Below are 16,867 nucleotides of genomic sequence, written 5' to 3'. Positions count from 1 at the left end.
AGAAAAGAGAGAGAAACTACCACTAGCAAAAGCAAGTCCAATCCTATCCACGACTCTAACCAGCCCCGTCCAATTGACAAAAAAGTGTCCTATTTTCATAATCCTCCCCCCGAGAAGCCAATCATCACAGTCAATTCGCACCACAATGATCCATGCCGACGTATCGTCCCCTCGTGCAAAATAGCATCATAACTCCTCAGGACCCATCCAAGGCAACCCGTGTTCTCAAGTCTATGCCCAAGTTCTTCTCTTCTTTTTTTTTCTCCTCTCCCGCGGGTGAATCAAAAAACCCAACAATCCCTTGGTAAAATGTCAAGAGCCAAGCTTTTTGTCAAAACAACACCAACCAAACCATTTGTTCCCAAGTCTGGCGATATCCTTGATTGCCCCATTCTCCAGAATCCTTGCCAATCAATCGTTCCCAATCAGTCCTCGTCTCCAATGATCCGTCTAGAACTCCACTACTGGGGAGCCAGCGCGCGAGCGAGGATGCGCTCAACCGCAGTGAACTCTTCCTGAGCTGCCTGCGACAAAGTCATTTGGTCAAACGTCGGCCCGAACATGAAGCCAACCTCGGCCCAAAAGTATCCCCAGTACATGTCAGTATCCTGGCTTCTTTCCAGGAGAATAGTGCGATCAGCGTGAGGACGCGCCACCATGTCGCGATGCGTCTGCTCCCGAATCATGGCAATGTACCACTGGGCCTTGTGTTAGTGGTTTTGACCGCACCCGGCCCGGGGGGGAAAGAACAGAGGGAAAAGAAACATGGCAACGGCACAATCATACCTCAATCACATCGAGTGGCATGCCCGGTTTTGGAACAAGGCTGTACTGATGGCGCCAGCAGTTCGCAAATCGTGGCTGGTTGTATTGGCGCTCTTCCATCTCTGACAAGTTGGCCAGGTACGCAATGTCGTCCTTCATGAGAGCTGTGAAGCCAGGGCATTTCATGGCCGCGGTGATTAGCCGGCGATAAAGCTGATCGGTCAGGTTAACCTGATCGTCCTGCCTCTGGATGCTGCGAGACAGCAGCCTGGCAAGTTCGCAGGTGGCCTTAAATATAGACTGTCTCTGGCTGATGGTGATGCGATCCGTAGCATACCAAGGGAATTTCTTCAAGGTGCTAATCAAGCACTCATATGGACGCTGTGGGCAGTCTTTGGAGAACGGAGACTGCAGCTGGTGGTCAGCCAGAGGTTTAATGCTGAGCGAAATTGCAACAGGACTTACGCGATGAGGGACCTCGACATGCTTCACGAGCATAATCATCTCTTCCTCAGACACGAAGCCCTTGAAGTTGTCCCATGGTTCTTTGGGGTTAAATTGCCTGAATTGAGGAGACACTCCGTTCCACACAATGCCTTTGGCAAGGGGAAACAAATCCTTCATGAGACTTTCCTGGCTGGACAGCTCCACGTCGACCGGTCGATCGCCAAGCCGACTCACGCGGCCGCTGAGGAAGTGTTGTTGGTGCTTCTCTACTGCCTTGTTGGCTTCGTCAAGAGAAACAAACTCAACATATGCGTCCATGGTTTTGCTGGTCACTCGCTCCATAATAATATGGACAGGCTCGTCAGAGTCATTAAGAATTTTGGAGTTCCGTCCCAAGAAAGCGATGACTTCCGATCGTTTCGTAGCGAAAGGAATCTACAAAGGTGGTTAAACAACTACTACAGGACCTAGCACTCCGAGACTCACATTCTTCAGCTTCACAACGCCATGGTTAACGGCCACGGCCTGACGAGCACCCTCAAGAAAAGGGAAATACTGCGGGTCCAAGGCAGTATGGAGGATAGGTAACCCGGATTCTGTAGCTGTCAAACGATTGAGCGTGTCAGAGCGCAAACGCTGGACTTGGCCGTAAGGGGACACATCACGATGACTGGCAAAGGGCACAATGGCGCCGCCCCCAATATCCAGGTCAGCCTTGAGAGGATTATACGTTGTGTGCAGAGTATTCCGTTCGTTGGCAGAAAGCGTGTCGCTTTTTCGAACAACACTTGCAAGACCAAGGTCGAACTTTGGCGGCGGTTCGCTCGTAACCGCTGCAGAGAGCCCCGAGGTTTGAGGAGCAAAATTTCGCGGCTCCGTCAGTGTCCCAAGTCTGCCGTACTCAGGGCTGCTCGTGGTCCCAGAGACAGAGCCAATGTAGCTAGGTCTGCCACTGGAGCTGGGACTCAAAAGAGCCGAGGCTGACAGGCAAGACTGGCTACTTGGCAACCCTGCACCAGCTCGGGGAGGAGAAAGTGTTCTTTCGTTATGTTGGCCCTGCGAGTAGAAAGCATGCTGAGAAGATCCGGGGCTTTGCACCACAGCTGTGCGTTCCAGGTGTTGTTAGCGGGCTGATGGAAGAAACTGGTCTGGTTGTTGTGAATGACGATACCTTGGTCAACCGTCCGGGACTTGGTTCCCTCCTAGGAAACGGTGTCCCTATCAGCATCACAACGTCGCACGTGCGAGAGCAGTTCCAGTGCCACACTCCCCTCCAATGAGCCGGTATGGCTTGTGTTAGTAGAACAGGTATTTTCAGAGCCGCCAATTCTGCAGCCAGAGGATCCGTGTGAAGCCTGCAACGGCTGTGAGTTGCGAGCTAGCCCGGTCTCTTTGAGGGTTTGAAAACGACTTACCTCGCTCTCATCGCTGGAAATATTCATCTCCTGCGGAAGCCAAGCCGCAGACTTCGGATTAAGCGACATGATGGAGCTCATGGTAAGCTCTGTGGAGTATTCGAGACGGACTTAGGCCGTGGCGGGCTCGGAATTGAAATTAGCAACTAGCCTTTGATGGACAGCGTGCTGGGTTCCCCCGGAATGGGCCGTGAATATTTCGCTGATTCCCGACCAAGGCAAATAAAAAGACTCCTATCTCGAGTAAGCACAATTCCACAGCTCACAGAGTCAGAAAGAATCAACCAGCGCTGGGTGCCTGAGATGGACAGAGCGCCAGGGTATGTACTGAACCAGCCCACCTTGCTTGTTCTCGTTGCAGGTTCTACCGCAAAAGCAGAGCCTGCAAACTTTCGGTACTCCAGAAAGCGTGTTGGAACAAGAACAAAAAGGGAACAAATGAAAGCACTTGAGAGAAATCTGTCAGGACAACCCAAAAAAAAAAAACGTTTGTCAAAGCGCAGCGTTCAACAAACATTGAAACCTAGCGAGCCTATTGTTTTCAGTCGCCAGCGATGTGCAAGGATTGTTATTGTTTCGGAGGGCGGTTGAAGTGTGGAGAGGTCAACTGGTCGCAGTCGCATTTCGACATTCGCATTGGCGACGCCAGCTGGCCGACAGGTGCCGGCGTGCCTCTGCAGCTGGCGGAGCAAAATAAACAATGCGCCTCCGATGCCCGTTCGTAATTCTTGGGAGCCAGACAAGTTTCTTGATTGTTGTTGACGCCGACATGTCCTCGGAGAATGTAGGTGTCAGTTAGCATTTTGTCGAGGTCAGGATCTGCGAACCAAGCGATGGCGGCCATAAGTCCCCGTCACAAGTCAGAGTCAACAAACAATCAGCGATTTCGCATTGATTTATGCAACGGGAATTCTGTATCTTCGTTCGTGAGTAATCAAACACTTCACGGAAAATTCACTTCAAGAATGCCAGCCTAGAAACGAGTAGCAGTAATCGCGTTCATTGCGGCTACCGAGATAGCATCATATCTATTCATCGAATGCGTCCCTCTGATGGGGGATGGTTGCCGCATAGATGATCTCACAGCGGTACATCGGTCCAGCCAGTAGCATGGCGATGCCTCCACATTGTCGAGTCCCAGTTCGTCATAGCCAAGTGTGCTGTTCTTTTCTGCTTCGCCCTCCCGGCATTTAATCAAACTAAGAGCATGTCAGCGCTGCCGGTTCTCGTCCAATAATATGAGTTACCTACCGGTGTCAAGAAAGACTCCGCTACAAATCGCGCCCTGGCGTTCAACTGTTCCCTCATGTTAGTTATGGTAAGGGCCCCAAGGGCATTACCCTGCACGGCGTATCCACGACGTACGAAAAGCTTCATCTCCGAGATTTCCTTGTCTACATCCTCCATGAATTGTATAATAAAGTCGACAAGCTTGTGCTTGAGCATCTCGTCGGTGTGGAAATTTGTTATTAAAAAGGAGATATCGTAACCCTGTTTGTTAGGCACATGTCAGCAGCTGCGGTGGAAGGCTCTCATTTCCATTTGTCAGAAAACGACAAACCTTTATCGGTTTTCTTCGCAGTATAAAGAAAGACTCAGCTCTTTGCGTCAAGAATCTGGTGAATTTGTGGACCAGGATGTGCTCAATCTCGTCGGCCTGCTTGATCTTGATGCTAATGCGGATGGAGTTGATGCTGGGTTCGATCAAAACCCGCTCATTTTCGTTTCGCGCAATCGTCAACGGTGTCAAAAGGACCTCAGGCGACGTCTGGGCCTCGATCTCGGGGACGTTGTGTCGCTCCGCGATTTGTGAGGCAAAGTTGGACAACGTGAGCGCAGCTGTCAAGCTGCTACGCACGCACTGGAGGTACGGCCGCAGAGATTGAGACTATCCGAGGCACAAGGTCAGATCAACTCCGACAAGGAGATTCTCTTCAACCCGGCACTACTCACCATGATTGCTGATAGAGGCAAGCCCTGACAGCTCATGCAGAGATGGCGTTGGGTGACGCCAGAGGTGATGTCTCGAGCAGCCCGGCGGGGTCACTTGGGATGCCGTCTGACGTTGCTGCGTGGGGCCGTATGAGGCTTTGGGCTGCGCTGCCTCACGTGACGAGACTTCTGGGACTGGATGGACGGGTATGACGGACGTTATCTGCAACCGAACCACCCCTGAATGCAAGTCATATAAGCTAAAATTAAACGCTTGCATGCAGGGAACCGTCCTCCATGAATTTGGAAATGACCCAATGATGAAAAAGATGAATACGTCGGCTGTTGACGCCATTGGGTCAGTACAGAGGTAGTCCGTCATGGCACGCTCTACACCCATGCGTAATGTGTCTTCAGAAGTGGGCAGCTGTACTTGGCAACACAGGATAAAGGAAGGACTTCAAATGGTAAAATAGCCTATTACTACCTTACAACTTGTCAGTAAGTATGCCAAATACAAAGTGGTGTTGGGGCTTTGTAAATTTTGGCTGTCCAAGATATAGGGTAGGGTGCCGTCACTGTGCCGCCCCACTTGGACCAAGTGGCCGCCAGGTACCAGCCGTGACGTGACGCACATCAGTCCTGCCTTTGCCCAAAGCCTTTCTCCCGCCATCCCGCGCACTCTTTTTTTTGCCGCTCCTTTCCACAACACCGGATTTCTTGCTTCCCTCCCAAGAGGATATCTCCCACAAAGTATATATCGCTGACTGTTTGCCAACATTCTCGTGCTCTGTCGTGCAGCCATGGCGTCACTGACAGGTTTGTTTACCTCTCCGTCGATCCTCTCCGCTGGTGGCAACTTGCTGACAATGGCAACTTTAGTCGTGGTCAAGCACCAGGGCAAAAAGTACGACGTCGAAATCGACTCTTCATCGACCGGCGAAGACTTCAAGCTACAGCTCTTTAGTCTTACTAACGTTGAGCCCGAACGCCAGAAGATCCTGATCAAAGGCGGACAGCTCAAAGATGATGCCGACATGACCAAGCTGGGGCTTAAGCCTAACCAGGTAATCATGATGATGGGCACTCCCGGATCGGGCGGCGATCATCTTGTACGACCCAAGGATGGTGTAAAATTTGTTGAGGACATGACGGAAGCCGAACAAGCCCAGCAAGTTGGGGCTACCCCGGCTGGCTTGATGAACCTGGGAAACACCTGCTACTTGAATTCGACTCTCCAAACGCTGCGATCTATCCCCGAACTACAGACCTCGTTGCAGAAATATACGTCCAACGCGTCTGAGCTGATGGCCGGTATTGCTACGGCCGACTTGGCTGCTCAGCTGGCGAGCCTGTACAAGAAAATGAGCGAGACGCAAGACGCATTTCCGCCCATGAACTTCCTTAACGCTTTGAGGGTTGTGTTTCCCCAATTTGCAGAAAAGGCCAAATCGAACAACGGCTACGCCCAGCAAGACGCAGAGGAGGCCTGGTCGCAAATTGTTCAACAACTGAGCCAAAAAGTCAAGATCAAGGAATCAGATGATATGCCAGAAATCTCCTTTGTGGACAAGTACATGTCGGGTGAATTTTCTTCGACCTTGGAATGCGATGAGGACGAGGCCCGCAGTGGTGGTGAGCAAGTCATGACATCCAAAGATCGGTTTTACAAGCTCAACTGCCATATCGACGGCTCCACGAATCATCTGCGGGATGGAATCCTTGCAGCCCTGAGCGAGAAGCTGGAGAAGAAGTCAGATGTCTTGGGTCGCGACGCTACTTATACGAAAAAGTCCAAGATTTCGCGTGCCCCCAAGTACTTGACGGTTCACTTTGTACGATTTTTCTGGAAGCGAGAGACACAAAAGAAGGCCAAGATTATGCGAAAAGTCACTTTCCCCCAGGAGTTGGATATTGTCGAATTTTGCTCGGATGAGTTGAAGAAGGCGTTGATACCCGTGCGTGACAAGGTTCGTGAGGTGAGGAAGGACGAGGAGGACATTGAGCGTGCGCGAAAGCGGCGCAAGAAGAACAATGTGCAGGACGTGGGGGACATTGCCGGTGGAGCCGGGTTGCCCTCGGAAAGGGAAAAGAAGAGCAAGGGGCAGAAGGAGGCCGAGAAAAAGCCCGAGAAGTCTGCTGATGGTGACGCGGAGATGGGCGAGTCTTTCAAGACGGACGCGGAAGTCGACGCAGAGAAGGATGCCGCACTGCTGGCCGCCAAGAAGGAACTGAACGCGTTGATCGACCCGGCGCTTCGAAACGACGACGGGGCAAACCAGTCTGGCCTATACGAGCTCCGTGGTGTCGTCACTCATCAGGGTGCCAGCGCAGACAGCGGCCACTACACCTCGTACGTCAAGAAGTCAGCGCCCGTTGATCCCAAGACTGGAAAGAAGGGGGAGGAGGACGGCAAGTGGTGGTGGTTCAACGACGACAAGGTGACCGAGGTTGCTGTGGAAAAGGTCGAAGCGTTGGCTGGGGGTGGCGAGTCGCACTCTGCGCTGATTTTGCTGTACAAGGCGGTTCCCCTGCCTTCGTCTGAGGGAACCATGGAGTAGATGCGGACGAGTTGGTCACCTTGACAGGGTACAGGAATGAGAAGTACGATTAGACGAGGCGAATATCTTTTGGGGGGGGGGGGGGGGGACAAGAGGACGCAGTCTCTGATGGACATGTAAAGAGAAAAACCGACTCTGTTTTACACAGGCATCATGGCACCTGTGCACGGGTATCTCTGAGAACGCCATCCATATGCATTGTATTGTACATGTTCCCTTTGGGCGCTGCCGTGCCCTCACGTCTTGCCACCCTTGGCATGCCGTTCCCTGACGCGGTCCCTGAAGGAGTCTAGTTTCCGCTCCAATGCCAGCTTCTGCTGCACTAGATGGTCTTTTTGTGCCTCCAAAATAGCAATCTGCTCTGCCGTCGACGTCTCTCTAAACCGCTTGACCGCCTGTGCTTGGTCAGAAAAAGGCTTCTCCATGGTCTGGGGAGCCGAAAGCGCCATACTTGACCTTTTTGTTGATCCGATTTCAACTGCGCGCCGGTGAGGGCGCCGACGCAAATCACGGCAGCCACGGCCACCGACCACACGCCTCTTTTGAATTTTTCCTGGCGCGTCCACCGATGTGCCATGCTTTTGCCGCCTCTTTCTTCCGCTTTGGTTCGATATCATGGGCGAGCGGGATGGAGCGTCGGGGCAAGGACAAGGACAACCGGATTGCTTTGCAGAGGTCGAGGGGACGTGCCGATGGGAAATCAGGGTTGAAATTCGAGGTGGAGCACGAGGGAGGGATTGGATGACTAATCCACGACAGCGACGGGTAATATTATGATCAAGAATCAAAGTTGACATGGTGTTGGATGGAAATGGGAGGCATACGGTAGGGATTTGGATTCTCCTGTTCCTGTCCGCTTGGTGGTTGAAGCCATGGATGGATCGGTGTGTCCAGACAGCGCTGTGATGTACGACGCGACCGCGGCCGGAACGTCAATCGGCTTGGTTTCGCCTCATCAGGTGCCGTCTGTCTGTTGGTGGACAGTGTCGTTGGAAATGCGCACGAAACACTCGGCTGCCGTTTCGCCCGTGGCTCTTCTGGCCAAGGGGAGAAAAGGGAGAGCACGGAGCAGTGTCGCGGCCTGGACAGTTGGCGAGGCTTGAATTTCAATTCCGGTCGTATATGGCAGGCACGTGGCGTGAGTCCGGGACGAGCAGTCTGGCAGAACGGCTTGGTGACTCGGTCATGTTTAGTCACGCATGACACGACAAGAAGCAGAGAGCAGGACGACCAGTCGACGTCTCAAACACCGAGATCCACCTGATCGACTTCTCAATCTGTCGCGACTCACCAGCAGTGATAGCCCGTCCGCCCGTCCATGACCGATCCATCATCCCTCCACCGACGTCAAGCAGACAAGCACGTTTTCCTTCCTCTCCTCCTCCCGTCCAAACGGATTGGCATTCATCCAGGGCCGTCCTTCTTTCATACACAGCCTCCGACTGGCAACTCCCCCCTCTGATACATATCCTGCTTCCACTCGCCGATGCCATCAATCCAGATTCCACCCACCCATCCGTCACAACCACCACCATGCCGACGCCTCGATTATTCCTCGTCCGCCACGGCGAAACCGAGTGGTCGCTCAGCGGAAAACACACGGGCCGCACCGACATCCCCCTCACTGCCAATGGCGAGAAGCGAGTCCGCGCCACGGGCATGGCCCTTGTTGGCCACGATCGCCTCATCGTCCCGCGCAAGCTTGTACACATGTGAGCATGCGAATCCCGCATCGTGCATCCCTTTCCCCTTGCTCTTCTTCTCTCAGCTGTCCCCTTGTCTCGTCGGGACAAACGACCTGTACGAAGCTTGCTCTTGTTCAACCAGCATCCTGCGGCCTCTTTCCCAACAAGTCGCGTTGCCGCCGCCCTCTCTACGCCGCCGCCGACGGGTTGACCGCCGCCGCGGCCTGCCCTTTTCCCCCTTCTCTTCCTCTAGAAGCACACGCTGACCGGCAGTTGTAGCTACGTCTCGCCACGGAAGCGTGCCCAACGGACGTTTGAGTTGATCAACCTAGGAATATCAGGCACCCTGCCGTGGAAGGCACACGGCCAAAGTGCCGAGAAGGGCTTGGACTGCGACGCAAAAGTCCAAGTGACCGACGACGTGAGGGAGTGGGACTACGGCGACTACGAGGGCATCACATCATCCGAGATCCGCAAGATTCGCTCGGAGCAGGGAATACAGGGGACGTGGGACATCTGGAGGGACGGGTGTCCCGGCGGCGAGTATGCTCTCCCACGGTTATCCGGCCACGCTTGCTTGGTCTTTTCCCTTCTTTTCTTTTTTTTGTGAACATGTCGTGTCGCTGACCTTTTTCCCTCTTCCCCTCGACCCGACGTGTAAAGGAGCCCGGAACAGGTCACGGCGCGTCTAGACCGCCTGATCAGCGAAATCCGCGAAAAATGGCACAAGCCCGTCATTGGACGGCCAGAGGATAAGAATGTACAGGGTGACGTGTTGATTGTAGCGCATGGGCATATCCTGCGTGCCCTGGCCATGAGATGGGTTGGCAAATCGTTGCAGGATGGGCCGGCGTTTCTGCTCGAGGCCGGTGGCGTCGGGACATTGAGGTACGTGGATTCCTGTGGAGTCTGGCTTCTCCGACGCGGTTGCTCTTTTTTTCTTTTTTCCCCCTTCTTCTCTAAGCCGGTACTAACGGGCTGTAGCTACGAGCATCATAGTTTGCAAGAGCCGGCCATTCTGCTGGGCGGCTCGTTCGTCGTCGACCTAGAGGAGAAGCAATGAGATCCAGTGCCGACAAGGCCTGGCCCATGTATAGAGACGCCATTACATAGTAGAGAACACATCTGGGCTGCAACGAGCGTCACGGCGTCGTTTCCAGTCACGCGTCTAGCACATCTGTTGGCGGCAGTACGCCCTGCCGTGCATCCACTTGCGCCTCTGTGTCATGGGCGAGAAGGGACTTGATTCTTTCCAACGCCGCCCTTTCCTCGCGGCGCGGTGCGGCCGTGGCGAGGCCATGGGCCGGGATGCCGCACACGTATGTGTGTGTTCGTGCCTGCTCGGGCATGCAGCACGGTTCAGACTCTCCTCCAGTGCCCGGCCTCTGTCGACACGTACCCGTCCATCCCTGCGACGGACCTCTCAGCCATGCTGTTACCGAACCCGGCTCACGTCTTGGCCGTCCTGCCGGAGCGCACAAGTCACGGCCGGACTGGTCCAACGTCTCCGGCACCGTCGGCGGCAGCGCCACATGCCCATCAGCAACCCCCTGGTTGTGAAGAAGAAAAGCCTCCCTCCCTCCCGCGGACGCATCTGTCGAGGCGCAATCTACGATGTATCCCGCCAGCAGCCCCCTTTTCCTTTCCGTCACCGACCGCCACCGCGTCAAGCCATCTGCAAAGCTCGGGCACGCCTCTGCGGACGCACCGCAATCTCCTCGCGACTTGGCTGCGTATCCGGGTCCGGGTAAATCTTTCCACTTCATCGACCGCTGTCCATGCGGACTCTACAATCAGAGCACCCTTGTTGTCGTCCCCCCCGGCCGCCGCCGCTCATCTTTTTTGTGCTGGGCCAGAAACTTGACGTTTGCCCGTCAAAGATGTAGTCGAGACGCGAGGCTGATGATGGGGGCCTTGCCTCGTCAAATGGCGTTATATGGACCTGGGATCTTGGCCGGGACCGCTTTGCGGCGGCGGCGGCAGGCTTCTACGGCTGAGCCAGGACGAGGGCCCGGCTCGGCTGGATACCTGGCTGCATTGGGCATGAAGATGGTGTAGATGGCTTCTGCAAGGGTTTCCCAGACTGCGATCATCTTGTGGTCGTGGTGGTTACTGGGCTATTTACAATGGGCTCTTTGTTTTGACGCCATCTAGCGGCATCTTGCATCTATCTATGCCAGGGGCAGGTACTGTGCTGACAGTGACAGTTTGAACAGGTTGAACTGAAGACGAGAGTGCCGGCCTAGGCTGCCTTGTCCTCCCTGGCCAGGCCATGGCCCGAGGAAACGTCGGCATCCATGACCTCAACCCGAAGTCGTTGCCCACCCCAGCTTCGTCGAACGCGGCCCTGATGTGGTCCTCTGTGAAGCCACGGTGGCGGACACCCCTACCGCTGGACCGTCTTGGTCGAGTAGGGCCTTTTCACCTTGCGCTAGGCCTTGTCAGATTTTGAGTCCGTTCGAGGTCAGAGAATGCGTCACGAGCCCTGTGGAGGAGTCGACCGCCGGGTTGTACGCCTGGAAAACTGCGTCGCTTTTGCGGCTCCTCCTGTAGCCGGCTGACAAGCTCTTTAAAAGTCTCGTCGGACTCTGGGTGGTATGGAGAGAGCGCTTGTAAGAAACTGAAAACTACATAGGGAGCGTGGACGTCGTTGTGCGTGCGGCGCGCTGGACGGCACCGGAGGTTCAAGCATGTCAAAACTTCACCGAACTATTCGCAAGTGACTGGCTACACTGAGAGTCAAAGCAGCCGTTGTTTCAATAACGGCATTTGAAAATGTAGTGAATGGCTCCCTCAAGAGCGATAAATCAATAGCGGCGCGTGGTGCTGGAAAGCACGCCGGCGCGGGATACCGGGCCTGATTTCATGCCCTTGTTCGTTCGGTTCCCGACACTTCTCGGGACATTTTCATCTTGCTTAGTATCCCGCCGGGTTGAAAGCAGAAGTGTCCGTGATGGCAAGGCGCCGAATGGGAGTCGGACTGACTGACCTTCCGGTCCCTGCTGCGAAGTCTTTGGCTGCAACTCACCAGTCACGCTCAACCGGAGCAGAGACGACTCTGACACTGGTGAGCCAATTCGCTCAAACTCAGCCCGTCACACTCTTCATCCGCGTCTGCGCTCTCTCGCGCCACGCAAGCTCGCGTACCGCTGTCAGCAGTCCGAAGCGGTGGTCAACGTTTGATCGAGTTGAACATGGCTTCCCATCCGGCCAGCTACGCCCATTGGCCAAGGCAGACTCGACGGAAATAGTCTGGACCTGGCATTCCGACTGAACATGAAGCCCAACTGGACTGTATGGCTTATGAGCAGCCGTCAGGAATTCAACTGTGCATCAAATTCATGTCAGCTTATTACACCGACAAGGAAAGCAAGACACATGGGATCTTGCGTACATACGATGGTTCATTAATGAGTATTGGTATGTCCAATATCTGGCCACAAGTGAACAAAACAGAAGCAGCTCCAACAGGAGTACTCGCTTCATGTGGTTTTTTTTTTTTTTTTTAGGGAATTGCTACACGGGCATGACACTTTGGCTACACGGGCATGACTCTTACACGGGCATGACTTTTACCACTTCTGATTGGTCGCATACTTTCTTGGCCCCACAGATACTTCCTCGGAAAGGCGGTGTAGCCAACTTCACTAACAAGCTCCTACATCACCATGAATTGCAGTCACTTATCGTTGTGGGCGCGATTGGTCTTCTGCTATCTTGCAAGCCTGCATTTCGGATTAAACTACCGTCCTTGTACTGTTAGCCAGTAACTGTCAAATACTGGCAAAAGACGTGATGTGGTCTACTTAATTTATTGCCTCACAACGATACAATCTGGATCTTCGTCATCACTCTTAGCCAGTTCCCATTGACTCCTTGTCCTGCGAATGTTTCGTTGCGTCCTCCGTCCACTGTACCGCACGCCTGTCGTATTCCCAGCATTTAGGACTTTAGAAGGTCTACCTGGCCCTTGCTGGGCTGAGATGCCAATTTGGCCACCAGTTTGTGTGATGGTTTCTCGAGTAGCTTTATGCACTCTCCTAGCAAGAGTTGGCTTATTGAGACTTCCTGGCGGTCGACCTCGTCGCCCACTTGGTTGATTATCAGATCGGCTACTTGATGTAATAGCTAGGCTTTCTGGGATAACCTGCGCTGTATTCTTTGGCCTTCCACGTAGTGCAGTGGCAACTTTCGGGTCAAGAATTCGTCGGTATGGATCTTGAGATGCCGATTCCCGTAGTCGCCAGCGTGGGTGGACCTCCCATTTAGTGAAACGTGTGTCAGAATCTAGCTTTGCGTAGACTTTATGATAGCATGGGATTCCCAGCTCAATAGAGACCGTACAGTCGTCGTCGCAAAGTCCAATAGAGTCGGGGAAGGGATTCTTCCCCGTCGGCAGAAATTTGCGAGCAATACAGTATTGCTTGTTGATTAACCCAAGTCCTTTCGATGACATGGTTGTTCGTAGTTCACCAAGATAGTTTCCCATCGAACCTAGGTATTGTGGAGCAGTCAGGACATCATCCTGTCCACAGGCATCCTTAAAGGCACGTTCTTGGTCATGTATCATATCCTGCATTGCCTCGACGAGTCGGTAGAGGTGGCTCATGCCATTTAATAGATAGCTTTTGATATTATTGTTGCTTGCTTCTGTGCCGGACGTAACTCGGATTCCGAAGTTACGATAACGACGGATAAAGCAACGTGCCCATTGAGCACTAACAGGCATATAAGTCGAGTAGAGGTATTGTAAGATCGCTCGTTGGTCGTCGAACTCTTTACAAAGATCTCTCCATGCCTGCTCAAACGCTTCCTCAGTCTCGGCATAGAGAACCTTTTTCCACATTAAAACAACGCCTTGGTAAGTATGAGGAATCTTATCACTACTCGACCGATCTTCGATCAGATGCTTATCTGTAGTGCTCAACCCGCCATCCGCCTGTGAGGGAATGTCTTCACTGTCACTAGCGCTAGGGCTAGTAGTACTGTCCTCACGTTGGCCCGTCCACCTAGTCTTCGATTTAAGCAAAACGTTTGAAAGGATATGATGAATACAAAGCTGTTGCTGTGCATTTGGAAACTGATCATTAACGGCAGCTTTCATAGCCTTGTCGAAGTCTGTGATGATGACATCTGGTTCCCTGAGTGAGTGTTTTGTAATGAGCTTGCGAACACTCTCTGCAAGGAATTGGAACCCCTCCCTCCTCTCGTTATCTATTAAGCCAAATGCAGCATTGAACACAGTTCCAAGACAGGTTTGGCCAGTAGCCTGGAATAAAGGAAGCTTGAAGCGATTAGTGTTATATGTGTTATCAAAGCTAATAACCTCGGGGAAGCGCTTCCACATCTGTAGACAGTACGGAAAGGTCCAGACAAGACCAAGCAGTCTATCTGGATCATCATCGGCCCATTTCGCGATGTATGGGATCTTCTTCTCATCAAAGAGTTTGATCAATGCCGCAGTAGGTGTATAGCCATTTAGCTTCTCTCGGTTAATGAACGAACGGGCATTATAGATATCCTTCCGCAGGAGTGTTGTATCGGGGAATTGCTCCTCAACCATAGCAGCTACATCACTGGCTCGAATACCCGCGCGACGGCTTGCTGACTCGATGGTTGCTTTAACTGGTGTAGTAAGGCGGCGGTGGGAAACATGCGCAGATGGCGTAATACTCCGTTCATGGTTATGCTGGTGATGTTTCGGGTCTCTATGTTGTCGAAGAAGCCACTTGCCTTCCTCTAGGGCTTCAGCAATTATCATCCATTTGCAATCACACTTCCGAGACCTTCGGGTTCGAAGACCAGAACCCCCCGAGGCCCGAGATTGTCCAAACCGGTCGCATTGAATGGAGTACCTAATCAACCGTCCCTTATAGGAATATTTATTCCGCCGAATAATACCAAATCCGTTCTCCTTTGCAAATGCGTTGGTTGTTTTAAAAAGAACTTCGGCCGAGGGCGCTGGGTCGCCAGGGATTATTGGGTTCGGAATTGGCTCCGGGGCGGGAGATAGAGACTGTCGCATAGGCGAGGAACTAATATTTTCGGGCGTCGGTGATATTCGAGGAGGTTGTGTGGGTGACCTACGAGGTGGAGAGTACGGTGGAGGAGAGTCATATGCTTCGAAACTTAATGGTGACCATCCCCATCTCTCTCGCCAAGCTTGTACACGTTCGTATGATCGAGCAAGGTCTACAGTTAGCCTTCGACCTTCGCCGGTAACCTCTCGTACTATGCGCATTGCGGACTCGAACTCGGCTCTTGTCCTTGTTGGGAGATGCTGGGCGGATGGGGGTGATTCGGGAGGTTCAGAGGCGAATGGATCAAATTCTGGGCCTGGTATAAGCGCTCTGACTCGCTGGCTCCATCTTTTTCCACGGAAGAAGTCATTTTGAAGATATATCTCATAGTCAGATCGAAGGCCCCATGCAGGCTCATGGCGGCCCTGTGAACCATGGGGGTGTGGGAGACTTGAAAGTGTTTGCGGGAAAGAGGCGAACAGGTTATCGAGTGCATTTTCGTCCCCGAGGCCGTAGAACTGACCGATACTCGTAGCAGAGCTACTCGCGGATTGTGGTCGGTCTTCAACTGTGGAAGGACTAGATCTGCGTCGCCGACTGGATTTGTGTCGCTTTCCTCTTTGTGATTGATCACTGGGACTAGGGCTCCGCGACCTGCGAGGAGGTGTGCGAGGCAAAGACATTGACGTCTTGAGAAGAGAACAAGATTGTAGTGAAAGAATTGGTCGCTATCTCTACAGCATAGGGTGCCGTATTATGGTTTATTAAAAGCTACGAAAATGAAGAAAGCAAGCTCGAGGGGGTCGCCCCGACTGCGCGACCACTGGGTTGCTGCGTAGTAGCTTAGCCGAAATGAAGTAATTTACACAGAAGCAAGGTTAAAATGGCCCAGGTACTTGCGGCTGAGGTGGCAGAATCCAGCGTCGTTAACAGAGACAATGCGACCAATCAGAAGTGGTAAAAGTCATGCCCGTGTAAGAGTCATGCCCGTGTAGCCAAAGTGTCATGCCCGTGTAGCAATTCCCTTTTTTTAACGAATCCGCAGGCAGTCTCACAATGTGTGACCAACGTCCATCGATCGATCCACTCTTGGCCCCGTCGGTTGCAGTCCTCGCCACTTTTTCTTCCTGATCGAGGAGCCGTCAGAGACTCAGGGTCATGGAGCCAACGACGACGTCTCGTGCTGGCCAACTAGGCAATGGCCCTTTGTAGCAGCCAACACGCTCGCATTGAGAGGCCCAACATTCCCGAATCTCACTCACCGCTGTCAGTGATGCATACTTGAACCCAGAAGCGGATGCAGTGTTTCGTACCGCCGCATCCGTGGCGGGAACTGCTGGCGAGCTTTCCTGTCCGAGACGCCAAACACGGCGTTTGAGTGATGGCAAATCCTCAACACTAACCACCGTGGTCGTCGTTTCAGACAGCGCACAGCACGCTTCACCAGTTACAGTCACGTTTGCTCGGTCAGCCCAAGGCCGCTGGCCGTTACTGCTAGGCTTTGCAGTGCCCACGCTGTCGGGGTTGGGTAGCAACGACGATGTGACCCGGCCGAATACATGGAATCGGGCGTGTTGGCGAAGACAAATTGCTCGGCGAGGTCCTGTGGAACGAGAACTGCAACAAACCGGCCCATGTCTCTTCGCAAGACCTTACATGTCTCTTGCATATAGGAGAGTTGTACGGAGCACTGCTGTATGTACACGGTTTGCCGTCGTGGCTGCTTCACATGACTTCCGTTGGCTGTGATGTTTTGTTCGGTCCATGTGCCGCCCTCCCCCCCCGTTGTCAATTGTCGGCCGAGGCATTTTCTGCAAAGCTTCAACGCCGCCGCCCCTGGAGGTAACCGGGTTTGTACAACTCACGCACTCGCGCACATTCAAGCACCACGCTGTCCATGACCAAAAGGTACTCAAGTATCGACTACAGCCGTCAAGTGAAATGTGACAACGACAGCGTGTGCAACCGCATCACCATCCTGTGCAAGGCTGGCAGGACGTGAGATGCCTGCACCGAAACGTGGCAGGTTTCGATACGCATAG

General features: G+C 53.2%; 5 protein-coding genes across 5 annotated transcripts; 2 read left to right on the top strand and 3 right to left on the bottom strand.

The window, feature by feature from the left end:
- Window positions 1-461: 461 nt before the first annotated feature.
- On the bottom strand, window positions 462-2,696 carry MAM_01151 (RNA recognition motif domain protein; the record flags this gene model as incomplete). The annotated part of the gene is made up of 6 exons (XM_040819950.1): window positions 462-698; window positions 787-1,173; window positions 1,231-1,647; window positions 1,699-2,315; window positions 2,384-2,414; window positions 2,628-2,696. The coding sequence occupies 6 exons, from the start codon at window positions 2,694-2,696 to the stop codon at window positions 462-464; spliced, it is 1,758 nt and encodes a 585-aa protein (XP_040681438.1).
- A 1,121-nt stretch (window positions 2,697-3,817) lies between these two features.
- On the bottom strand, window positions 3,818-4,583 carry MAM_01150 (ARP23 complex 20kDa subunit; the record flags this gene model as incomplete). Its single annotated transcript, XM_040819949.1, has 5 exons — window positions 3,818-3,826; window positions 3,879-3,923; window positions 3,993-4,118; window positions 4,189-4,515; window positions 4,581-4,583. The coding sequence occupies 5 exons, from the start codon at window positions 4,581-4,583 to the stop codon at window positions 3,818-3,820; spliced, it is 510 nt and encodes a 169-aa protein (XP_040681437.1).
- Window positions 4,584-5,362: 779 nt separating this feature from the next.
- On the top strand, window positions 5,363-7,120 carry MAM_01149 (ubiquitin carboxyl-terminal hydrolase 14; the record flags this gene model as incomplete). The annotated part of the gene is made up of 2 exons (XM_040819948.1): window positions 5,363-5,378; window positions 5,442-7,120. 2 exons carry the CDS (start codon window positions 5,363-5,365, stop codon window positions 7,118-7,120), a joined length of 1,695 nt encoding a protein of 564 aa, XP_040681436.1.
- A 1,533-nt stretch (window positions 7,121-8,653) lies between these two features.
- MAM_01148 (phosphoglycerate mutase family protein) lies at window positions 8,654-9,868 on the top strand (the record flags this gene model as incomplete). Its single annotated transcript, XM_040819947.1, has 4 exons — window positions 8,654-8,832; window positions 9,085-9,348; window positions 9,469-9,693; window positions 9,805-9,868. 4 exons carry the CDS (start codon window positions 8,654-8,656, stop codon window positions 9,866-9,868), a joined length of 732 nt encoding a protein of 243 aa, XP_040681435.1.
- A 2,748-nt stretch (window positions 9,869-12,616) lies between these two features.
- On the bottom strand, window positions 12,617-15,508 carry MAM_01147 (uncharacterized protein; the record flags this gene model as incomplete). Its single annotated transcript, XM_040819946.1, has 1 exon — window positions 12,617-15,508. One exon carries the CDS (start codon window positions 15,506-15,508, stop codon window positions 12,617-12,619), a length of 2,892 nt encoding a protein of 963 aa, XP_040681434.1.
- Window positions 15,509-16,867: the final 1,359 nt, after the last annotated feature.

The sequence above is a fragment of the Metarhizium album genome, assembly GCF_000804445.1.
Source record: "Metarhizium album ARSEF 1941 chromosome Unknown scaffold_2, whole genome shotgun sequence".
Classification (NCBI taxonomy): Eukaryota; Fungi; Ascomycota; class Sordariomycetes; order Hypocreales; family Clavicipitaceae; genus Metarhizium; species Metarhizium album.
Note: the sequence above shows the minus strand (reverse complement) of the source record. Positions and strands in the feature narration are given on the sequence as shown.